This window comes from Acomys minous (genome assembly GCF_964271855.1).
Source record: "Acomys minous genome assembly, chromosome: 10".
Lineage (NCBI taxonomy): Eukaryota > Metazoa > Chordata > Mammalia > Rodentia > Muridae > Acomys > Acomys minous.
In genome coordinates, this window is record NC_140491.1 from 34,731,178 (window position 1) to 34,757,173 (window position 25,996).

The 25,996-nt window shown below is 48.5% G+C and overlaps 1 protein-coding gene across 2 annotated transcripts in view; it reads right to left on the reverse strand.

Annotated features, from left to right (window-relative positions):
* The window catches only part of UVSSA (UV stimulated scaffold protein A), a 37,740-nt gene that overhangs the window by 10,771 nt on the left and 973 nt on the right, over nucleotides 1–25,996 (reverse strand). For both annotated transcript variants that reach the window (XM_084799259.1, XM_084799260.1), the window contains exons 3-8: nucleotides 16,720–17,050; nucleotides 15,900–16,020; nucleotides 14,485–14,880; nucleotides 13,766–13,878; nucleotides 13,424–13,552; nucleotides 2,520–2,625 (exon numbers count right to left, since the gene is read on the reverse strand). In XM_084799259.1, the coding sequence (XP_084655385.1) occupies nucleotides 2,520–2,625; nucleotides 13,424–13,552; nucleotides 13,766–13,878; nucleotides 14,485–14,880; nucleotides 15,900–16,020; nucleotides 16,720–17,050 (1,196 nt within the window). The remainder of the gene's footprint in view (nucleotides 1–2,519; nucleotides 2,626–13,423; nucleotides 13,553–13,765; nucleotides 13,879–14,484; nucleotides 14,881–15,899; nucleotides 16,021–16,719; nucleotides 17,051–25,996) is intronic.

Genomic DNA, 25,996 nt, shown 5'->3' on the forward strand with positions numbered 1-25,996 from the left:
GGGCCAGCCTGATCTACAGAGTAAGTCCAGGACAGCCAGGGCTACACAGAGAAATCCTGTCTTGAAAAACAAACAAACAAACAAACAAACAAACAAACAACCCAAAACACAGTGTCTCAGATTTTGTGGCAAACGTGTGACTCTCAGTGTGTCCCACCACAACGTTACTGGCAGCAGTTAGCCCAGCCCTGCATACATACATACACAGCGGGGAGGTAAGGCTGGTAAGTGAACAATGTGACATTTAGATAGATACAATCGCAGCCAAAAGATCAATATGAGAATTCCTAAGAGTTACAAGAATGAAATATATTTTTCATTGATTTGTTGTTTTAAACCATTAAGAAGATGGGTAAGCGTGTTAGAGCAGGGTAAACACTCAGGGCACTGAACACCACTGTTTTCACACCGTCGTAGAAAATCAATCTCACTGACATATTTTCAAAGTTAAAACCCAAAAAAGCAGAGCACATTCCTCAGGCCAGAGGGTTCGTGACCCTAAGAGTGAGACATCATCCTGCTGGCTGCTGTGGCCCTGCTGCCTTGCAGGGCCTGCCTCCAGTAGTCCCTTGGCCAAAATTTACTCCCATAGTTGCTTTTAGAAAGAATCATAAAAATGTCCAAAGCTCCTTTTTTTGTTTAAATTGGCCAAGTGGCACCTATTTGCCTGAAGCACTAAAGCAGACAGTGCGGGAGAGATGGATCGATAGGAGGAAATGGAGAGGCTGGGCTCCGCACAAAGTTAGGCTGCCGTGCGCTGACATTATTGATTTTACCTAGTTCAGCTGGCCTTGTAATTAAAATGTAAATTTGAGAAAGAGATTATGTCCTGACAGAAATGGTAGGATTAAGGGGAAGATAAAAGCCCCTCAGTGAAAATTCAGAGAAAGAAATGAGAAAGAAAAAAGGGCCTGATTTCCTCAGCCGTGTGGATTTAGACCAAATCTAACACTTCAGATTCTCCTGTGTTTAATTGGAAAAACAGTGATGGACTATAAACTAGTATTATGAACTGAGCGCACTGCACACTGTCTGTCTGTCCAGACACTGCAGCCTAGGCTGCTGGCTAGTTCCCAGGACTCCCGAGGGAGTCTCCAGTTGGTAGAACGATGGAGGAGTCCCACCTTCCGCCCACGCCACAGGTCCTGCTGCCCAGGGCCAGTGCGCTTCTTGCCCATGCCCTCTCGTGAACGCTCCAGGAATTTGAGGTGTGGTGTGTCCCATCAAGCCCTGCTTGGTTCCTGTGGCCCTCAGCCCAGCGCTGGCACTGATGGTCAGATTGTATGTATTTAGTGTGGCTGCTATAGGTCTCCCTGTACACCGTGCCAGCCCCTTCAGACTCTGCCCTGTTTTCCACCTGATGCCATTCTGAAAACACAAAACAATGCCCAGCTCAGAACACACCAGCCGTCACTGCCTTCCAGGGTTAAAACACATGTTTAGAGCCTTGCCAAGAAAGGGAGGAATTACAGACCAGGGAGCAAACCTCCAGGGCCAGGTGTATGTGGAAGGCTCTGAAGGAAAGACAGTGGTGTACAGGCTGATGGGCACTGGGTGCAAGTGTAGTTATTGCTGCTGTGTAACAAGTAACCCAAAACTCAGTAGTGGCACCAGCAGAATTCTATTGAGAATCGTGGATTGGTCTACATTAGTAACACCTAGTAGGGCAGCACAACCCTGGTGAGACCTGAGCCAGGCTGGGATTACCACGAGTAGATGTGGGTTGTAACTGGCAAACCAGAGCCACTGTGACTCCCTATATGGCCTCACGGGAGGTTGCTCATGGCTGTGTCCTAGCAAGTGTCCTAGCAAGTGGCGGTAGGAGATGCTTCAAAGTGGCTTTATGACTTGGCCTCCTTTGCCAAATGGTCAACATCACCAGCCATCCAGGTACAGATGGCAGTTCAAATCCACTTGTGTACTTCCCACAGAAGCCAGGGGAGTTGTTTTATTTGCTTCTTCTTGGCATAAGTGATGGCATAACCTGAGGCTGTGACCTGGGCCCTGGATCCCTGTGAAGTCTACACTTTCTCTCTGGAGGACACAAGCTTAGGGCACAGAGTGTAGCTTTCAGAGTTTTCTTGGAAAAGAGGTAAATCCTAGATGGGCCATGCCTGTCTATCACATGGTGCTCTATGTGTGACAAGCCAATTCTTGCCAAGGGGTCCAGACCACGTCTGTGACCTCACGGACACAAGCGGGAGGCTTTTATCGTGGGATCTACCTCCTCTCCACCCTGGGGCAGGCCCTCCCCGCATCACACTGCATCCCTGCCCCACAGCCAGAGCATCAAAGGGCTCCAAAGACCTGGGCAGTGGACCCCTGCCATGTGCTGCACAGCAGGCTCGGGGCACAAAAGAAACACCCAAGCAACATTGCAGACACAAGAGCCGTGCAAAGAAAACTGAAGGCTAAGCTCCCTGGCTGATGTCACAACCTAGAGGCATTGTCCAGAGTGGAGACCTGTCTCCCCAGTTCCCTTGACGCCCAATCCTGCCCCTCATGGGCCCACAGCTCACCATATTCAGCCCGTAGGTGGTCAGGGATTCGAGGCTCATAACCCTCTTTCTCTGGGACCTCCACAAAGTCCTGATCATCTTCCTCGCTGTCCTCCAGTGCTTCTGTCTGTGGAAACATTCCCAATTACAAATAAGGTCACCAGCTCTACCCACAGCAGCTGTCCATGGCTGTGCATGGGTGCTGCTTCTGATGGGCCCATCAACAACAGATGTGGATAGTCTTTTTTTTTTTTTAAGATTGATTTATTTATTTATTTATTTATTTATTTATTTATTTATTAGTTATACAGTGTTCTGCCCACATGTATGCCTGCATGCCAGAAGAGGGCACCAGATTTCATTATAGATGGTTGTGAGCCGCTTCGTGGTTGCTGGGAATTGAACTCAGGACCTTTAGAAGAGCAGCTAGTGCTCTTAACCCCTGAGCCATCTCTCCGGCCCATGGATAGTCTTTAATTATGTCTCTAAGGCTGTTCTTATTCTTAAATCACAATGCCTTTGCTTAGTTCCCTAACCAGTACCAATCTTCCTGTGCCCGCTACAGTGGGCATCACCAAGCACCCACACAGCTGGCTCACCCCCTTTAAGCAGGCAGCAGAGCCTGAATTAATGCTGCCGCCACCCCACCTACAGCTCTGCCATGCCCAGGGCCACAGGTCATAGCATTTGCTATGCCCCAGCCCCAGTGCTTCTCCACTCTCACTGCAGAGACATCCTCTGATGAGCTTCCTCCCACTCTGCTTCCCACTGACATAATACTCTTCCTCACTCAGGATAAGAAGCCAGAAACTCAACCTTTCTGAGATCGATTCCACTGCCCACTTGTCACTTGAGGAAGCCAGGTTCAGCTCGCCAAGGCAAGGAGGTCCATACCCCTAGGGAAGTGGACCCCTCAGACTGTGGTGGCTCCTTGAGTTGTGATGCCCCTGGGATTTTGGTGCCCCCCCCCCACCTCACGCCAAGTTTCAGTGCTCTTGCACCTTCCAAAGCTCCAGGGCAATTGGCTAGGCATGGTGGCGCCCACCCTTAATCTCAGCGCTTGTCTGTGTATGAAATGAAGGGGAAGCTATAAGGGCTGAGATAGAGAAAAGATTCAATTAAAGTAACAATCCATAGAGCCCGGGTTGACCAGCAGGAGCTCTGTACTGAGTATCCATCAATGTCTGAGAGTGGACTGCGCAGTTGGGAGGCAGAGGCAGGTGCATCTCTGTGGGTTCAAGGAGGCCAGACTGGTGTAATGTAGCAAGTTCCTGGACAGTTTCATAATACAGATAATAGAGAGACCCTGTTTCAAAAAGAAGAAGAAGAAAGAAAGAAAGAAAAAAACGAAAAAACCAAACCAACCAAACAAACAAACAAAAACCGGCTCTAGGGCAGAGCCAGAGAAGGTCCCCGTCAAGTGAGTGCAAACTAGGGGGACCCTCAGAGGGTTATAAGAAAAACTTTGAAAAACTTAAACATTAATTTAAAAAACCATTCCCAACAGCAACACTTTGAATTTACATATGTTCCTCATGGACCTGACTATTTGCCAACAGGAGAAGAGACATGAAAGGAGTAGCTTCTGTTTTTCAGGACAGGAGCCACTGTGCACAGGAAGCCAAGCGAATGACAGTCACCACGGAGGAGGATCTACAGTGCATCACCTGCTTGTGGCCCAGCTCAGCACGCTGCCCACCCAGGTAGAGCTGGCTCCATGTGAGGCTGCCTGCTGCCCCTCGCCCCAGCCTGGGAGACTGCTGCCCGAGAGAGCATAATCAGATGCAAATGCACTTTGTTTTGGTGCAGCCCACAGTCGTGCATCTGGGAAGCACAGGAGACATTAATCATCGGAAACTGTAATTTTTGTTATCAGTCTAACACTGATCAAAAGGGAAGCCTGTCTCCACCGCTGACCTGTGAAACGTCCCAATTATACTCTTTGGAAATGACAGGGGCACTTAACTCCCGAGCTGAGCAAATGACGACGATCAATCACGTTTGAATAACAATGAGCCACGGACCTGAAAATTATTTTTGTATAGAATCTACCCAGGAATTTATGAAAGGTGGAAAGCAGCCCAAGGTTTTAGGGCGTCACGGGCTCAGCTAGTGCAGTGCGTATCAAACACTAAACAGAATTTATGTGTTTTAATTTTCTAAAAGGTAGATGTGGGCTGGGTGCTACAATGCATAACATATAGTGCCAGGTTTTAAATATGGGGGTCATTTTCATAAAATATTATGCTTATTGCTCACACCCTTGAATTTTGCTGGGGACTTTTTATCAAAATTTCATTTCCTAAAAAATATTCAACTGCTTAGGTAACTATTAGAATTTTATCTTCTTCCTCCCCAACTAAAACTGTTTATATTTTAGAATAAATGTGAAGCACTGGGTTCTTCCTTGTTCTTAAATTAGCACTGATAAGGCTTCCGGCTGGCTGTTCTTCTACCATATGTGCATGCCTCAAAAAAGGCCCTGGCCTTCTCTGGGGCCACGGAGAGCCACCAGGCATCCTTGTACTTTACTCTGCAACTGTCTGGAGATGAAGTACTCAAAGTGCCACAGCTAGAATTTAGAGACATCACTATTGACACTTAAGTGAAGCTAAAGAGAACTTTTAACTCACATTTGGTAAATATCAACATTGCAAATCCTTGGCGCCGAAGTTACCAAGGACAGCTGACAGATGAGCCATACCTGAGAGACAGGAAATCACTCTCATATGGAAAAGCTCTGAGCCCTAGCTGTGGGGACACTCCTGTGACCTGCTCAGGAGTCTGACCAGGAATATTATGGTCACAAGGGGCATTCTCCTGGAAAGTAGCACAACGCAGAGGGGAGAAGGCCTTCATGGGTCTTGAACCTCAGTTGGCCGGGCTCCACTCACTTATTTCCGAATCTAAATAATCAAGAGGTCATGGCCAGTGTGGTTGTAATCTGCCTATAAGGTCACCGGAGAGGCCAGACAGAGGCCAGCATCCAGAGGGGCCACATAAAGTAGCTGGGAAAGAGCGCACGCCTGGTAAAAAGGCATCGAGACTGCTAATGTCTTCAAAACGAGGCCAGACTTCTGAAATGTTCTCAAGAACAATGCACTTTTATCCTACGTTAGGGCCAGGTTTTCTACTGTGGGGAAACATCACAGAACAAACAAACTGCGTGAAACCGGAGGGGGAGGAACAACCCTTAATGAGATCTGCACATGGGACCACACACCAGCAGAGGCTGGGCATCTCGTGCATACCTTTTCTGGCAGGTGAAATCCCTGAATGCCTTTGAGAGATAAGGTAGGTGGTCCAGAAGCCCTCCCAGCCAATCAGAAGACTTCTCCTTAGCTGGCCCCAAAGCGAGAGCTACAGAGCCCTGCCTAGAGCCGACTCACCCACCCACAAGACCGACACAAGCTTTTACCCATCACTGTTGCTGCGGTAGGGGTACTGCTGGTTTTATACAAATTGATTCTCACCCACAGTTAAAAGGATTTAGAAAAATGAGTCGTCATGATCATAATTAAACAAGCAATAAAACGGCTAAAATATACAACGCAATCAGTTTACAGAAGTGGGGTGGTGAGTGCTAATTATTTGCAAAGGAATGGGAAGAGCATCTCGACATACAGAGCCCATGGCCGCCAAGCCCAGGGCCTAGAGATACAGCTGGGACCATTAAATAAATTTTGTACGATCTAATTAACTTGGTACGCAATCTCAATTACTTTTCACCCAAGAAATCACTTTTGTTCAGTTTTATGTGTGTCTATTTCCCTTTTAAAAAAAAAATGATGTAAGGCCTCGTCAGACAAGTGAGTTCCAAACTGCATTTGTCTTTCAGCGGCTTGATGGCTATGCATTTAAAAACCCATTCTATCTTATAAACTAAAAATTAAACGTGCTCAGCTGTGATGGCCGTCATTGCATCTGCTATTTATATGCTAATGCCCTCCCTGGAAGGCCGTGCAAATTGCCCGGCCAGGCCAATATCTCATGTGCATCTTGGCTGCCAGGGACGCACCTTCAGAGGACAGAGGGCGTTGTGGTGCTGACCATGTGATAACCCAGAACAGGCACCTGGTGGCCAGAAGAGCTGGCACTGAGCCAACCCTGTCCAGATGCAGGCAGGGCACCAGAGCATACACTCAAGTCCAAAAATTCTGCTGGAGCAAAACTTCATTTTCTGAAATGACTGTCTCTATAATGGCCACGTTCACAAAAGATCTCACAACAGCACTGCAGGACACACAGGGGCAGGCATTTCTCCTCCTCTCTGTCCCTTGATCTGAATCAGTGTAGAATAGCCCACAAAAACCTGCCCTTGAGAATCCCATATGGCCAGTCACCCCAGTGCCGGGGAGCTTCCTAGAACTGGGACCCAAGAGCTGAGCCTAGGCTGCTAGAGAGTATGAGGCAGGAAACCTTGGTCATATGTGCCTAGAAGTTCATTTCCAGAGTGAGCCTAAGGCTGGAAATCTCAGCTGGACCCAAACAAGCAGCTAAGCCAGATGGGTAAGGGAGTTGCATACTGTCAATCAAATCGAGGGCTGGTAGCCTAGGTGGACACAGGCCAGGCACTGTGGATTTCTAGTACTCCTAATGGGTACACTCAAACCAGGCTGTTGAGGGAACCCATACATACATACATTCTCCCAATGACAAGGCTGTGTGAGTGGTGCAGAGGCAGGAGAATTATCCTGAATGAGGTTGTGTGAACTCCACACAGGAACATCCAATGAAGTATGAAATCAGCAATCATTTCTCCTGGGAGCGTGCAGAGAAAGCCAACCCTGCAGGGGAAGTGCACCCTACTTGCTTGGGCCCACACCTAACAGTCTCTTCCTAGGATTGGAACAGGGTCCTCCCTGTGCCTTGGCTGCCATCTCAGGTGAGAGCAGGTGGCCAGCTTCTGTCAACATGAGGCCATGCTATGCTGAGTGGCCTGTCCCAAAGGTCCTGGTGCCATACTCCCCAGGCAGCCTTTCCACTGGGCACCTGGGACTCTAGAAGGGCCCAGGACTCGTACAAATTCCTCAGGATGGCTTTGTCATCTGTAAAATGGAGGAAATAATCTGATAGGGATCCTCCTGGCGCTAAAGAGATGACATATGAGCCAGTGTTGAAAACTAGCTCATTCTGGAAAGACAAATGATTGGGACGGACACGAGCCAGGGGAAACCAAGACCAGACCCATGCACTGGGCCTGGGAGAGTGTGAGCTGGTGCAGAGGCCGCTGAGAGTCCTCTCCATCCTTGTGAGCTGACCTCATAAGAACGTGTGCTCAAAGCCCTCCCCGCTCTATGCTGTTGGGGACGTGCTTGGCCTTCAGTGTGATGGAGGGAGCAGAGCACTGAGAGGGCTGTTTACGGGCCCTGCTGCTGCACAAGGTCCCCACAGGCTGATTTAGTTTCCTTGCTTTCCCTGGTGTGCCTGACGGTTCAACATTTCATTCCCTGGGTTTTCTGCCTCTGTCCTTTTCACCTACAAGAAGCAAGCCCTGCACAGCCCAGGAAGCTTTCTTAACACTCAGCAGGAGAGGAGCTGGGCCTGGGTGAGCTCCCAATATAGCACCCCTGGCCTGGGAATGAGACTGATCTGAAAGGCAGGCTGGCCAGCACCCAACACAGAAAACAAGCAAAGCTCGCAGCGTGTACCAACCAGATTGATTTCCATTCCTGTGAGAGGGCGAAGATGAGTCCACAGTTCCATCAGGGTGACTGCCACACAGCCCACGAGACTGGCTTGCACAAAGATGCATTTATAACCACATGAGCGAGTAGACCAACAGTCCAGGAAGGACAGAACAGCAGACAAGTTAGACATACTGATGTCTCAAATCACCACTCTGAACACCACTTGGTGGGAATTCGTATTTTGTTAATTACCCAATACAAACTAACCATGATCAGAGCTACATAATGAAAAGGCAGGCAATTTAAAAGTTTTCAAAGGATTTTTATCAGTTTAAATAATGAGGTCGCCATGGATTATTACAGCTCTTCTGTAACAGAGCAGGTGGAAACTAACTCTATGAAATGGCCCTCCACATTGATCGGGTCAAGATTTATCCCCAGCTTGCCTCCAAACTGAACTGAAGCGCACACACTCTGTAAAGCAAAGGCTTAGACATGTTTAAACTGGTTTAAGTATTTTTGAAGACAGACCATCTATGTCAAAAGGAAAGCAATACTGTACAGAAACCAACGGCAACGTTCAAATGGAACTGGGGCTGGACTCCACAGATGCCTGAGGAAACAGGGGACAACCAGCTCAGCCTGCATCAACCCCGCCTTCCAAAGACAGCCTGCGCCGGCCCAAAGTCTGTGCTGCTGTTTATGACTGGCAGCATTGTGTTTGTTTCAATCTCACACATTTGCTAGAAGTTCTAAAATGTTTAAATCATGCATTATTGAATTAGTGCTCCTTGCTCTGCCTGTTCTACATGAGGAGTTAACGATGCCAATCCCGCGCTAAATGGGGAAACACTAGGAAATGATTTAAACCCTCCGTAAATTTTATTTGGAAATTAGTGAACACCTCATCATGATTTCTAATTAAAACAGCTCTAATTAACATAGACATTCATTAGCCCTCTCCCTGCCCCTCCCCCACAAGACACTGTGGTGCAGCAGCCTTGCAGGGAGCTGCCCACCAGCTGCAGGAAGGGCGGGCGATGTGCAGATAGGCAGGCGCTGTATCTATTCTGGGAAGCACTGCTCACCTGAGCCTGGGCGCTGCCACTCACAGTCTCGGAGCCGCCAATCACTTCATCTACAGGCAGCGACTCGCTCGCTCTCCAGCTGCGGCAAGCAAAATCTCCAAGGACTTCAGAGCAGTGCCTTCCGTTAAAATCAGTTTGAGGAGACAGGTCTAGGAAGTGTCCATTCAAGTGACAGCAGAGCAGAGCACTATCTGCCTTCCCACTGAAGGTAGGGCACCATTGGTCCAAGGGCTACCACCTCGCTGGGCCTGGGCAGCCGTACATACCCAACGGTGGCCTGGGCTAGTGTGCTGACCTGTGTCACCAGAGGACCCTCTAACACCCTGAAAGGCCTGCCTTCACAGCAGCTCCTGTAGGCACAGGTGGAAGGAGCCAGGCTTCAGCTGTAAGGGCTACTATCCACCTGCTGAGATGCACAAGGATGCATGTACTAATGTATGATCAGGTTAACAAGAGATAGTGGAGTCAGGCCCTGGACATCACATCAATCCAAGACTGCCCACCATGCACCATAGAAAGACTGCGTTCACAGTGTTACAGTGCTGGGTCTCAGACACCCATGTCTGTGTCCCATGGCAGTTAGGAAATGGCCAGTCCTGGCAGCCCAAGTACTGACATAGCCATGCTATGACCAATGACTTCCTAACGTGAGCCCAATGTCGCCTTACAGCAAAGGCAGACCCACAACAGAAAGCTAGGACTAGGACTGCAGGAGGCAGGGCAAGCCACCCTTTTTTTTTTTTTTAACTACTAGAGATTAAATCTCCTGCCTCAAACATACTAAGCTGTGCTGGGCAGTGGTGGCGCATACCTTTAATCCCAGGACTCGGGAGGCAGAGGCAGGCGGATCTATGTGAGTTTGAGGCCAGCCTGGTTAACAGAGTGAGTTCCAGGACAGCCAATGCTATACAGAGAAACCTTACCTCAAAAAACCCCAAAAAACAAAAACAAAAACAAACAAAAACCAACCAAACAGCCAAACAAAAAATGCTAGGCTGCTCTCTACCACTGAACCAAATCTCTAGGCCTCTTTGTATTTTGAAACAAGGGCTCACTAAGTTACCTAGGCCCAAGGCAGCCCTTGAAATCACTCTGTCCCAGGCTGGTCTTTTAGTAATGATCCTCTTGCCTCAGCCTGTCAGGCAATTGGGAAGACAAGCTTTTAACTACCAGGCCCAGCTTCCACTCAGCTGTCCTGAGTGCATGATTATTACCATACAGGTAACACAGCCATGGGTACAAGCCACAACATACGGAAGATGGAGCTTCTTACTTGGGCTCTAGAGATGCAAGTTGCTGCACCTGGAGCTAGCTAAACTAAATGCAGAGTCCTGGCCCAGGAGGCTGCATGTCCTCACCACCACCCAAAGGCCTCATGAGTGGCCTGTCGGCCAAAAGAAGAATGCCCAGGTCTCCTCCACAGCCAGCCCTCAGCAGTCAGGAAATACGGAGATAAGAGATGCGGTTATAGGAATAGCATCCAACAACACCCAGCTTTATCTGCCTTACAAAGCTGCAGGACAAGGAGAATGGTCAGGCTGCTAAGACCCTCAGGGCTGGGAGTCCTGCCAGCCCACTGCTGTTGGTCCCAGCAAGAAAGTTTAGGCTGGAAAAACCCTTCTGTGCTGCTCAAGAACACTCACAGCTCTCTGGCTACTCCCTGGAGCACTAGCCATCCAAGGACGTCCCTGCACTGCCAAGGCCCATCAGCACTGTAGAACTGGCTTGGCTGAGTTCTTCAGGGATGGACTAGGGTACACAGGAGAATAGTGAGGTGGCCTCACATCACAGGTTGGTTGTTAGGTTACCCTGAAGGTAACCCACATGGTGTAGACTTGGCTAAGCCTGATGTACTGATGACTTTGAACACTGACTGTAGAGATAAAACAAACTCTTTCTAGCTGGGCATCGTGGCAGTACCTGGGAGGCAGAGGCAGGTGGATGTTTGTGAGTTCAAGGCCAGCATGGTCTATAAAGTGAGTTCAGGACAGCCAGAGCTCTGTTACATAGAGAAACCCTGCCTTGGGGAAAACAAAAAACAAAACTTCTTTCTGACTGCTGCAGTGAGGGCCGGAGCTGTCTGTCACTTTCCTCATGGCTAGAGAAGTGCTCTCCATTGTAAACATACATTGCTCAGACTTCATAAAGCTGATCTAGATAAGTGACACAACAGAACACAACTCTCATAAGATGTTAACGACATATACCAAACACTGCCAGACAACATCAATTGCAGCACAGTATTCCTGTGATTGCTATAAACTCAACGATTTCCTGACTGAAGGAGAAGCAAGGTCGCCCTCTGCTGGCCCACATCACACACACCCTCTGCAAAGCTGGGACCATCAGGCAGCTGCCAAACAGTACCCTCCCTCCTGTATCCTCAGGCTCCAGCACTTCCTACCCTTCAATGTGCCTCCTAGCAGCCACAGAGTGGTCAGCAGGGTCTCTAAGTGCCAGACATGAGGTGCTTCAGGCTGGGGCAGTGGATGGCTTCAAATTTGACCTTTTCCTCAGTAAAGACCTTTGTTTCCACCTCAATGCTACCTCCCAAAAAAACCTCACAAGCCAGACTGCCCAAGTTGGCTGGCCCACTACCCTCTAAGACAGTGCTTCTCAACCTTCTTAATGCTGCCAACCTTTAATATGGTTCCTCAAGTTGTGGAACCATATTAAATTATTTCAGCCATAAAATTATTTCATTACTTCATAACTGTAATTTTATGTATCTGATACATACCCTGTGAAAGGGTCATTTAACCCCCAAAATGGTCGTAACCCACAGGATGGAAACCGCAACTCTAAGGCTAGGTTCAGGAACTAGGCTCAGGGTCCAGGTTTGGGATTTGGGTTCAGGACAGATTTCCATGGGGCGGTGGCAGCTCTGATGCCTATTTTCTCTGTTTGGAAACCAGCTGAAGGACCCTGTGAGATGTCTCAGCAGGAAAAGGCACTTGCTAAGGACTTGAGTCTTGTCCCTGGACCTACATGGTACAGGAGAGAATTGACTCCTGCAAGTCTTGACCTACACACACACACACACACACACACACACACACACACACACTTTTTTTAAAAAATTCATTACAGCCAGGCAGAGGCAGGCGGATCACTCTGAGTTTGAGGCCAGCCTGGTCTACAAAGTGAGTCCAAGACAGCCAAGGCTACACAGAGAAACCCTGTCTCAAAAAACAAAAATTTAATTAAAACTAGCAGAGAGAAACATGGGATGATGACTTCAGTTGGTAGCTGTGAAGAGAAGTGGGTGACAGAGTTTGGACTGTGACAGTTTTGTGTCTTTCAATCAAAGTCTCACAGCCCAACTCCCCTAAGTGCAGCCATCTCCCCCAGCTCTGTGGTTCCACGCAGACCCAGGCACAGGCGCCCCACGCCCACTCCATCACCTCCATCCACAGTGATGCACTCTGCAGCGTGCCTGGCACAAATGGCCTCTGTGGCTCCTAGGACCGCAGGGCTGCATCCCTGCCCACTACTGGGCACCCAGAACACCCGTCCATACCTCTCTCTGCCCTGCCTGGGATTCCCATCACTCCAGCCCCATCCAGGGACCCATGTATCTCTGCTCTATCTCAGCACCAGGTCCTCACTCAGGGAGACGCAGTACCCTGTCAGCCCCTGAGTCCCAGGAATACCGTTTCTGCCCACAAACAACCTGGCCTATCTAACAGACAGGTGGCCTTCCGGTCTCCACCTCAAGGGACACCGTGCATGGGGCACACCTCTGACTGCACAAGAGCACCCTATAGGTTTCATTCTGTCTGGCCCGCCCAGAGACAGGGCTCCCTCTTTACTAGCAATTCCACAGAAGTCCCCTCCTACTTAACACTAAGCTAGGGCACCGCCTGACTCTTTGGACTCTCTGAAGGTGCCCTTGACACACGGGTTTTCAGTACTTTGTAAGTATCCTGGGCTATAACACAGGATGAACAGACCCCAAGAGCAGGAGTGTAGCCGCCATGGCACAACAGGCATGAGTGGCTTCACAGGAAGATTTGCTCGGGGACAGGGCAGAGTGCCCAGCCAACAGGAGCAGCTGGGTCCTCTGTTGGGAGAGGCTGACCTGGGTCTCCCACACAAGAACTTAGTGAGTAAAAAACCAGAATCTTCTGACTCTGGGGACACCTGCCAGGTAAAATGGCCAAGTGCAGACTCCTGGGACCTTTCAGCCTCAGGTCTATGAACTCACCCTGTTCCTTTGTCCTCTCTCAGACCCGACGCTCAGCTCCTCATATTTCTTCAGAGCCAGTTCCAGTTCCATTTTCAGGTCAATGGCCTTTTTTAAGTCTCCACTATAGATCCCTGCACGTGTAAACCGCTGTAAAACAAAGGATGACTCACAAAGGTCCCAGTCAGTCCCTAGAGAGGCTGGGCTGGCCAGAAGTCCCATGGCCTTGTAGGAAGGGACAAAGTGCTAGGGATGGGGAGAATGCTCATCCCCACCCAGGTCAGTGTTCCCGTCTTCCACATCCTTGCTTTTCCTGGGCATTTAGCCCAAGTTCACTGCTGAAGGCCAGATACCCTGCCTCACCTGGACCCAGGAGCACACAGTTGGCAGAAACTTGTTCTGGATGAGTTTGAGTGAGTCTCGGGCAGCTTGGAAGACAGCAAGGTTGTCTTCATTCTCCTGCACCTTCAGACCATCTACATCAAGACAAAGGAAGTCACAGAGGGATGCTGAGGCTGGCCACATAGCAGAGGCCATTATACCCACTGGAAATGGGACTCCCAGCCAGTCCCAGACACCGGTCAACCCTGAGAGAAAAACACAGTCTTAGAAACAATCCAACAAAGGTAGGTGGATGAACAAGAAAGCACCTTGTGCCCCAAGGCTGGAATGTCAGGGCCAAGCACAACTCTGCCACATCCCTGTCACTGTAAACACAGCAAGAAACCATGCTTTGATCATATTTTCCTCCTAGGAAGGTGCCCTGGTGGACCTTCAGGTGGATGCCCTTCCAGCCTGCCTGGGACTCTGTACCCTTCTCAAAGCTCATAGGGAGAGGACTAAAATGGCAGAGAATCCCATGTAGCTGGCTCATGGCAATGGAAGTCTATCATGGTGGCAGAAACCCAGAGCAGAGTTACACAGGAAAGAGGTCCTTCTACCTTTCATAGCCCAATGCAAGGAGCTGCTGGCCCCAAGTCTAAATCCTAATCCTACCATGGGATAAGCCAGTGCCAGGGAGAGAACTACAGATCTGGCTAGAGCAGTGCACGGAGGCACTGAGCAGCACCTGCAGCCATTACCTGATGAGAATTCCACATCCAGCGAGTACTTGTGGGAACCCAGCCCATGGCTCCGTAGGAAGTCCTCTGGGTCGCTGTGCTCATCCTCGTCCATGCCGGGGTCTTGCGTGGCTGTTTGGGCTAGAGCCTTCAGACCAACAACAGATCCTACATGGTATGCAGAGGCAACTAGGTCCTTGCTACAGCATGGCTGCTCTTCATCCTGGGGTCCAGGGAGACCAGACTCAGGAGGAGTTGCCATGTCCAAGCTCAAGGTGCAAGGAGCACGGCCCTCTGTTATACCAGATGTCTCACCAAAGAATTTCTCCTCTGGGTGTAGGCCAAAATCCAAGGGCACCAGCAGCCTAAAGCAGCTCTCCACTTCTGTCAAGCAGCATCCAATTTCATCAGCCATTTCTGCAGACATTGAGATACCTGCTTATTCTGTCATCTTGAGCCAAAGAACCAAGATGCTCTCAGGGCATCACAGGGTCACGATGTCTCCAAGAAAAGCCAATACCCTGGCACATGAATCATAACATTTTCAACGATTTAATAAACTGTCTAGCACAGTAGCTTGGTATGATCATGGTGTGCTTGTGTGGCAGCTCACAGGAGTCTATATGACCACTACCAAAGGCTAACCTTCCACTCAGGATGGTGTTCCCAGAGAGGCCACACTTCCTGCCAGGGCAGGGCATGGCATCACCATCACACACGTTACAGGGTGCCCCCTCCTGGAGCCTTTTAAGCCATGCATAGCACAGCTGTCTACTTGTAGCTTTATCCAATGCCCGGGCTTTCAAGGCTGACAACCAGGGCAAGCATGTGACAGAGGCTCAGGACACAGAAAGGACCCAACACTTGTATCTAAAAACAGAGCAGCTGACCCATCTCCCAAGGGCTGGCTCTCATGAAGGATGAGTATCTGTGGAAGGGAACTAGCAAGAACAGATGCTGGACAGGAGAAGAAGGGACGCGACAGCCTCTAGCTAGTGCCCAAGCACAGACCTCTTCCTGGATCCACACCAGCATCCAGCCTCTCTGCTCAGGGAGTCTTTTTTGCTTGTTTTTGGTTGTTTGTTTGTTTGGTTGGTTATTGATTTTGCTTTGTTTTTTGAGACAGGATTTCTCTGTGTAACAGCCCTGGCTGTCCTGAAACTCTCTTTGTAGACCAGGATCCGCCTGCCTCTGCCTCCCACGTGCTGGGATTGAAGGTGTGCACCACCATGCCCAGCATGTGGCTGCTCAGGGAGTCTTAAGCCAAATAGCTGCGGAGGACTAAGAGACAGGAGACACAAGAGCAGCCTGTGAAGGCTCAAGCCCGTCCTGAGCCATCGTGCTCTGCAAGCCTGCCTGCGTGGGTCTCAGACCAAACTGAAGAACAGCACAAGGGCCCCAGGGGGCAGCTGCAAGGGCTTAGCCTAGGAATTTACCTTCCATTTCCTTCTTAGCCCGTTCAGCACTTTCTCTGTGGATTTTATCCAAGTGTTTCTGTTTCTCCTCCTCTCGTTTCCTTTCTGCCACAGTCCTAACATTTATATCCCGAAAATCCACCTGGGAAATTGAGAAGGAAGTTTAGGACTGCCTACAGCAAACACAAATCCAAAGTAAAAAAGACACTGCCATCAACCCAATGCCAGGACCTCAGTGGTTGTTAGTCTACAGCACTTCAAACAGATGTGGCCTCATCTTGCCACATCTTCCGCTAGATGGCAGAGGAAAGCCATCCAGTGCCAAGTCCAACACTGTTAGGAAACAGTGTGCCCTCTAACTGCAGGTAGGGGCTGCCAGCTAGATCCAGAGGTTAAACAGCATGCAGGCTAAACTCCAGAGAGTAGGGAACCATACAAGACTCCAACCACGTAGGAAGGCCCAGCCATTTGCTTGTGCTGCTGACAGGGCCATGGCAGAATCTGGGCAGTGACAGGAGGTCTGGAAGATGTAACAGAACAGAACTTGACAGAACCAATCAGAGCCATGGCAAGAACTAAGCAGGGCTTACTGGCCAGAACAGGGTATGTTCCAGAAAGGGGAGCCCATCCTAAAGCCGAGGGCATCTAGGACTATGATTCTACAGGCTCAGCTCTGCCCTCAGGGGTCAGGAGCATTTTTCTGCCCCAAGGCTTTAGGGAGCATCCTCCAGCTGCTTTGCCTACCCAGCCTGTGCAAGCTGCCAAAGAGCTCTCTCACTCATTGGCTAGCCTGTCTCACCCACCTCGTGGACTCCAAGTGTACTGTCCGAAACCTACTGACCTTCTTGGTGTGTTTGAGGAAGTGGTAGCCTAAAGCTAGCTTCCTGTAGGCCTCCCCAAACTTCTCATTCCAGCCTTCCACAGCCTGCATGGCTGCCTGCCGCAGCCTTTGCGCTGTTTCTCGTGGGGGTGGCAGGGGACAGTCATTATCTGTGCCCAGTGTGAGCTCTAGGAACTCCTGGAAGTCAGAAACGAGCAGCAGCCTGAACTGATGAGACCTGGTGAAGAGCTCATCCATGATCTGGAAGGTGGAGAGGCGGATCTCAGCATGGTCCTGGGTCAGCTGTGTCATCAGCAGGCGGTAGGCATGGCTCAACTGCTCCTCTGAGGACCTAGGAACACAAATGCTCACTCATGAAAGACAACTAAGTGCCACTTCTGATGTGGGGACACTACATTTACAAGTGGCAAGGACTATGGCATCCAATCTTCATTCTTTCCTTCTGAAGATGAGTGGACATATCAATGTCTAAGCAGCAATGTGGCCCACTCCTGGCCTTTTCTGTACTGCCCATGAGCCAAGGACATTTTCTACATTTTCAAATGGCCAAAGAAGCTGTTGATGTAGCGTGGTGGTGACGCGCCTGACTAGGATGTGTGAGGCCCTCAGCAGGATCTCTAGCACTGCAAAGGTAGATGCACGATTGAAACACACTAAAGAATACTTCTTGACATACAAACATTACATTAAGAATCAAATGTTGGGCCTGGTGTGGTGGCACACACCTTTAATCCCAGCACTAGGGAGGCAGAGGCAGACCTGTGAGTTCGAGGCCAGCCCTGAGGACAGCCAAGGGTACACAGAGAAACCCTGTCTCAAAAACAAAAGAAAACAACAACAACAACAAAAGCCAAACAACAACAAAACAAAAAACAAAAAGAATCATATGTTAGCCAGGCGTGGTGGCGAGAAGATCGCTGTGAGTTCGAGGACATCCTGGTCTACAAAGTGAGTCCAGGACAGCCAAGATAACATAAAGAAACCTGTCTCAAAAAAGTAAAAACAAAAACAAAAATAAACCCCAAATGTTAGGAGCTAGAGAGATGGCTCAGGCTGCTCTTCTAGAGGACCTTGGTTTGATTCTTAGCACCTACATGCCAGCTCAGAAGCATCCCTATCTCTGGTTCTGGGAGACCCAGCATACTCTTTAGGCTTCCCTAGGCAGCAGGCATGAACATGGTGCACAAACATACATGCAGGCAAAACACCCATACACAGAAAATAAAATAATTTTAAAAAAGCAAATGCCAACAGGTTTTGTTGAGACACAGGTGCCCCTGGATGGTCCACCATTACTTTAACAGTTGACATCCACAGTGCGCACAGATCCTTTAAAGGATAACAGTAAGACAGGGAACAGGGCAGAGTGAGGTTCAGAAGGCCTCATACAAGAGTAACATGAAGAAAACAACTTGGCCGCTGGATGGTGGCGCGTGCCTTCAATTTCAGCATTACAGAGTGAGTCCAGGACAGCCAAGGCTACACAGAGACACCCTGTCTCAAAAAGCAAACCAAACCAACCAAACAACAACAACGAAACAGAAAAAAGAAAAAGCAAGTTGGCAAAGAAGACTGTAGCCTCAGCTAAGATCAACTACAACATGCTGGTGCTACTGGCCCAGGAAAAGAGGCACCTCAGAAGGCTGAGAGAAAGCAGTGATTCATTATAATACTAAAATATACAAGCCTGGGTGGGAATTTAAGATGTTAGTAGGTCATGAAATTGTATACAGAACTATACAGAACAGAAGATAGCCAGAAAATGTGCACTACGTAAACAAGCTCCCCCTGGAAGTATTTCCTTCCTTCATTCCCTCCCTCCCGCCTTCCTTCTTTCTTTTTAAAAAAGATGTACTACCAGTGCATGTGTGTTAGTGCAGGTGCACACATGGCATGGCGTGCATGTGGAGGTCGGAAGACAACTTTCAAGAGTTACCCTCTCGTTCCCAGAGCCAACTCAGGCTGACAAGCATAAGGTAAGTGCCTTTACCTGCTGAGCCACTAGCATGCCAGCTGCTTGAAGACGCCCATCACAGGATAATCTGGCTGGTCGCTATCAGAGGTTAGACACTACTCCTTCATGAATCAAGATATGCTGTAAAAGTCACACATCAGGTGCTGGGTGTGGTGGCACATACCTTTAATCTCAGCACTCAATGAGTCTCAGCACTCAAATGAGGCCAGCCCGGTCTACATAGTGAGTTCTAAGCCAGCCAAGGCTACATAGTAAAACATATTTAAAAAAAAAAAAAAAAAGTCACGCACCACTACGTCCAGTGGCAACTTTCTGGTAAGGACAAACAACTTTAAAGGAGCCCATCAAGCCACACCCACACACACCTCAGCCATCACTTTCCTTTGTCTCCTCTATCACTTGCCCAGGAGCTTAGGTGATAGCAGGCACAGTGTAGAAGAGGGCTCTGGCTGGATGCTCGGAGCATTCAATTACGCAAGCATCTGTCTGGGCAGAGGCATGGTGCAGGGGCTCCAGTCTGGAAGTGGCTCTGGTACTTCCCTGCACTGTGGAGGCTCTGATGTCCCTCTCCAGCTGTAGCCTTCATCCCTGCACTGTGGAGGCTCTGATGTCCCTCTCCAGCTGTAGCCTTCATCCCTGCACTGTGGAGGCTCTGATGTCCCTCTCCAGCTGCATCCTTCATTACAGAGCTTCTCACTAGATGCGCTGGACCTCTGAGTGGCTTCCCCGTGCCGCCCATGTTCTGCTCCCCTTGCCTTGCCCTCCCTGCTCACTTACAGTAGACAGTCCATCTATAAGGTCACTGATTCAGCTTCCCAGATAGTTTATATTCCCTTATACTCGAGGTCCAAAGTCAAAGAGAAAAATTGCCAGTTTCCACTTTTACCCTGGATGACAACCTGGAAAACCCCGTGCAGGCAAGCCTCTTCTCTGATTAACCTCACTGCCTGGGACTTTTTAGAAGCTCCCAGGAGAAGCCTTTTTCCACTGAGGTAGAAAGAAATGTGCCTGTAGCAGGGACTTGCATTCCATTCCCAGGAAAGTTAATGCAGGGCAAGGTCCCCGAAGAGACATCATTAGCTGGCTCCAACTCTAGCTGAGAACAGAAACAGAAAAGCTGGGGGCACAAAGCAGTGTTTTTAACCTTTGGGGGAGCCTCACTCAATTAACCCATAACCCTAGTGTGTGATGGACTGGGGGATCCCAATCTGGTAAGCCTTCTTGAGGATTCTGCATGCAAGCCAAAAGGAGGTATTTTAACAGCCTCAGAGGCTGCATGTTTTCTTTCCTCTTAGGGTACACCCTATGTTACCTTGGATGCCTGGATGCAGCGCATCCTCAAGAACTGAAATTATGCTTGCTCTTACACTGTCAAACAGCCTAGCTGGTAGATGTGCTTGCTGGGTATGTCTGGAGATCTGAGTTTGAGCCCTAGAACCGACCTAAAGGTGGAAGAAGAGAACCAGCTCCTCAAAGTGGTCCCTAACCTCCACAAGTACCTGAATACACTTGCATGCGTGCACATGTGCACTCACGTGTGTCCATGTGCACACATATACACCAAAAATGTAAGTAAAGAAATATAATTGGTATTGAGAGCCTAAAGAAGAAGAGGCTAATATTTTACAGTAACAGCTTCTGGTCTCAATATAGGCTGGCTGGTGGGAGGTCTGGCCAAAGGGTGGAAGGATCTATATTTGGTTCTCATTCTTTGTACTCCTGACAAAAAGCAGAGTATCTGGGAAGAAAGGAGGACGTATAACAACAGATCATTTACCCATACTCTCACCTCTGTCCACTCTGAATGCTCTCCCAGATCAGGAACCCACTGACTGGGACCCTGACAGCAGCAGATGTAGGCTGGTGATAGCCTCCTCGCAGGGACGAAGAGTTAAAAACCTGTTAACAATGACAAGGCCAGGAAAGCTGTTCCGTGTCCCCCTTACTTGTCTGTTGCTGTGATGAGACCATGACAAAGGCGGCTTACAGAGGAGTTTATCTGGGGTTGGAGGCTACAGTGGTGGACTGCAGCTGGGAGCGCACATCTTAACCCTCAAGCAGGAGGCAGAGAAAGCGCTATGGATGGTAGGCGGCTTTTGGAGCCTCAAAGCCTGCCGGGGCGACACACCTCTTCTAACAATAAACACCTATTGAGCTCCCTCAGGAAATTATAATGTGGTCTGGAAATGTTAATTTTATTTCCAATACTGGTTGCCTCTTTCTGTCCTGATTGTTGGGTTTGTTTTGTTTATTTTCTGGTTAACTTGACACAAGCTATAGTTATTTGGGGGGGGAAACTCAGTTGAGACTCTTTCCAGTTGCCTTTAGGCAAGCCTGTGAGGACATTTTCTTGAGTAATGTTGATGTGGGAGGGCCCAGCCTACTGAGGTATCCCCCCCCGCGGGGCAGGTAGTCCCCACTGTATGAGAAAGCAGCCTGAGGAAGCCATGGGGAGTAAGCAAATAAGCAGTACTCCTAAACTGCCTTTGCTTCAGTTCCTCCCTCCTTCAGGTTCCTACCCTGATTTCCCTCAGTGGGGAATGTGACCTGAGAGTTGCTTTTTTTTTTTAAAGGCCTTTTTTTCTGCAAGTTGCTTCTGGTCACGGTGTTTGTATGACAGCAGGAAAATAACTAGAGCACAGCCTTAAGCAACAACCCCAGATCCTCTCTAAACAAAAGTGTGCACAACTGGGCTCATGGGGATGCTCAAAAGCCAAAGGAGCTACTGTTTTCAGCCCCAACCTTTGCAATTGCCCCAACACGGTCCAACAACAAGCACACCACTGGGAGTCCTCAACTAAAAGTCAGGAGCCTTCCTACATCAGAGGTCACTTCTGCAGCTAGACTGTAATGTAGCTATCCAGGGCACTTGCAAGCTATACCAGCCTCAGCAATGCTCACACACGAACCTGTTAAAGATGTAAGTACCTTCTGTTAGTTGCTGATGACTTCTCAGGTTGGACAGAGGCCTACCCCATCCAGACTAAAAGAACTCAAGCTATTGTTGATGTCCAACAATTAACTAATGAAGAACTTAGTCTCTAGACTAAAACATGTTTTGAGTCTTCACAGTCTCAAGAATGCCTCAAAGAGAGGCTGGAGAGATGGCTCAGTGGTTGAGAGTACTTGTTCTTGCAAAAGACCTCAGTTCAATTCCCAGAACCCTTTAATGGCTCACAGTCATCTGTAACCCCAATTCCAGGGGCTCCAACGGGTACACACACAGTGCACATACATGCACATGAGAAAAGTATTCATACATACAAACTAAATAAATAAATCTCTAAAAAGTTAATAATGTCTTAAAGACAATGTTGTTTCCTGTTTTTAAAAAACACAAAATCGGCTGGGCGTGGTGGCACACACCTTTAATCCCAGCATTCAGGAGGCAGATTGCTGTGAGTTCAAGGCCAGCCTGGTCTACAAAGCAAGTCCAGGACAGCCAAGGCTACACAGAGAAACCTTATCTTGAAAACAAAAAACAAACAAAAAAAACAACAAAAAACAAAAAACAAAACAAAACAAAAAACCCCACAAAATCTCTTTTCAAACAAAAAGATGTCTTAAGTTCTTAACCATAAAGGTAAGTCCTATTTACAAATCTCTCAGTAGTTGTAACCTTGTGCTGTGTTTTAGTTTTCTTCATTACTTACGAGGGTACGTATAGATGGGTGTCCATGTCTCCATGTGTGTATAGGTGCTTGTGTGCATTTATGCACATATACACACATGAATGTATATATGCATGTGTACATGTATGTGTGTATATACATGAGTGTGTGTGTGTGTCTGTGTGTGTGTGTGTGAAGGCCAGAGATCAGTATCGGGTGTTGTTCCTCAGAGGCTGTCTACTTTGTTTTCTGACATATGGTCTTTCTCTGGGATCTGGGGCTCAATGACCAGGCTAGAAGGCCACAGCACCACGGATCGTCATGTCTCTGCCTTCCCAGCACTGCCATTACAATGTAATCCTCTCGGGTCACATTTCCCACTGAGGGAAATCAGGGCAGGAACCTGAAGGAGGGGGGAGCGGAAGCAGAGGCCGCTTAGGAGTGCTGCTTACTTGCTTACTCCCCGTTACAGTGTAACCCTGGGATTCCACCCAGCTTTCTGCATGTACGACAGGAATCAAGCTCAGGGCCTCATGTGTATTCAGAAGTATCTGACCAGTTCATCTCTCCTGCCTTCACTACATTTTTTATATGTCGGTATGACATATAGTCAATGATTGCAACCTCACACTGTTTTCCTTTTACTCTGTTCCAATACTGACTTCCTTCTTGAAATTATTCTTTTACATCTTGTCAAATTCCCAATATATAACCAGTAGCATGGTTTCTTTTTTCTTTTCCAAGCCTAAGGATCTATCTCATTCCTAAAGTCAAAAATTAAGATGAGGTCAGCTGTCCTACACGGCTTCATGCTCTTGATATGCTAACAAGAGCCCACATCACCCTATGTCATGTTCAAAGAGACATGCTGGTCTAAGGTCAACAGGTTAAGAAAAATTAAAACAGTATTTAAAACATCCGAGGAACAAGCCGCACAAAGATGGCTCTCCTGGGCAAGCGCGCGCTCGTGGTATTCCTGATTCTTGCTCTTTGAAGGCCTGTGTTGGCTAGGTTTTTGTGGGGTTTTTTTGTTTTGTTTTGTTTTTTTATTATTATTATTAACTTGACACATGTTAAGGTAATCTGGGGAAAGGGAACCTCAACTAAGAAAATGCCTCCAATAGACTGGCCTACAGGCAAGTCATGTGGGAAGGCCCAGCTCCCTGTAGGTGATGCCACGCCCGGGGAGGAGGTGCTGGCTGGATAAAGAAGCACACTGAGCTGGCCATGAAAGCAAGCTGGTAAGCAGCGTTCCTCCATGGCTTCTGCTTTAGTTCCTGCCCTGAGGGAACTGTAGTAGCCATGTTACTCTTGTTTGGACATTGAATTCTTAATTTCTTTGTCTTATAACTTTTGTCATCTAAGATATGACAATTTCAGACTGAATTGGAGAATCCAAATGCTTCTCTTCAGTTACTAGATAGCAGTTTTGTGGTCGCTCTTACATGCCTGGAGCTATCAAGGCAATAATTACAGAAGCTAGGTGGTCATTTTTTTTTAACTTGAAAAATTATTATTGTGTGTTTGACTACGTGATGTGTAGGTGTGCACTCCACAGCACATATGTGGAGACGGGCCGAGTCTATGGAGTTAGTTCTTTCTTTCCACCTTCACATGGGTTCCTGGGATTACATGCGGGTTTCCAGGCTGGCACAGGAAGCCCCTTTGCCATCTTTGCAGTTACCAGAGTGTTATTCTTTAGCTTCCCTGAAAGATTCCTAGAACTACAGACCTCAGGGTGTGTACAAAGCTTACATAATCAGAATAAAGAGAAAAGTGGGCAAAGAGGAAGACCAGAATCCTCTCAGCTCTCCTGAGTGGTGGCGTCAGCACAGGCACTCAGTGTGTCTTGAGGGTGATCTATGGTTCCATAGAATACTGAAAATGTGCACCCCCGTGAGGGGGATTTAAGATGCTAATGAGAATCCCAGCACTCAGGAGGCAGAAGCAGGTGGATCCCTGTGAGTTCCAGGCCAGCCTGCCCTACCAAGTGAGTCCAGGACAGACAGGGAGTTTTGAAAACCAAACCAAGAACAAGAACAAAACAAAAACGCTAACGAGGCATTATCTTAGTTAACCCCTCCCTCACTCTCTCTGAGACAGGGTTTCTCTGTATAACAGCCCTGGCTGTCCTAGACTTGCTTTGTAGACCAGGCTGGCCTTGAATTCACAGCAATCCATCTTCCTCTGCCTCCCCAGTTCTAGGATGAAAGGTGTGCGCCACCACGCCCGGCCCTTACTCTTCTACTGCTGTGGTAAGACACCACAATCCAGACAACGTACAGAAGAGTTCGCTGAGGCTGTGGTTTCAGAGGGTGAGTCCACAAACAGCATGGTGGGAAGCACAGCAGCAGGCAGGCAGCACAGTGCTGGAGCAATAGCTGAGCGCTCACATCTTGAGACCACATGATGCAGAAAGCTAACTAGGAATGGAGCGGGCTTTTAAAGCCTCAAAGCCTACCCGGAGTGACACACCTCAACAAGGCGATCCCTCCTAATCCCTCCCAAACCATTCCACCATTTGGGGGCCAAACACTCAAATATGTGAGCTGTTCTCATTCAAACCACACAGACATGGAAGGCATGAGGTGGTAATGCAGAAATACAATAGGCAGAGCTAGAGAAGCTCACAATAAGACACATAAGGCCCCAACTCTTCATAGAGCAGAGATGTTTGCGATATTTAACGTTCTCCCTGCTCTAGCCAGACCCTCCCTTGGAAGGGTGTTCACTCTTAATATATTTTCGTGCTTTACCTGCTACCATGCCCACACCTCTGTTCTGAGACACAAGAGCCTAGAACTCCTCCTGAGGTGCCCTCGGAACCGCAGTGTCAGCAGGGCAGGCAGGCCCAGGTGCACAGCCCCACCCTCCTCTACAGGAAACAGAGTGAAAAGTTCTCCAAGTGCCCTGAGTGGCTCCTCTTTCCCTCTACGACACCCTGTGTAAACCAGAGTTAGGAGTTTTTCTGGGGTGTGCAGTTACACCAGGTCTAGATAAGAATTCTTACTGAAATGTAAATACTCTGCCACTTCATAAAGAATCACTTAAGTTCTCTCCCTTTGTAAACAAAGGACCATTAGTGACCAAGCCAGTGAAGAAACCGTGCTTCCTAACTAAGTCTGACTGCCTCACGCGGCAAGGCGGGGACCACCAGCGCACTTTCTTTGGAGGGATTAGTAAAAATGAGAATAACTACCTTAAAAACAGGGAGAGTGCTGATGGCGCATGCGCACGAGCCCAATCATGCACTTGGTACGCAGAGGCTGGAAGATCAGAAATTCACAGCCAGCCTCAGCTACATAGTAAGAGGTCAATCTGGGCCACATGAGACTCTGCCTCAAACAAAACAAAAAAAAGAAAGGGAGAGCAGAGGTAGAAATCGCTCAAAGGCATGGTTTGCCTAGCATGCTTGAGGCTCCTGATCTCATTTCCAGCCAGGAAAGAAAAAAAGAAAAAAGAAAAAAGGCCAGGGCCACTCACCCAGCATGAGCTCCTTACTCCAACATTACAGATGATATACTTTTACTGACATAGTGACTGCTTTATAATATACAGGAATGGTCGGAGGCATCAAGCTCAGAGCCTGTGCTACTCTCTGGACCCATGCGCACTGGGATTACAGCCCCACAACTCTTTTAGGGGTTCTTCCGTTTCTGAGAAGTTCTCCCTGGGTAGCCCACCTTGGCCT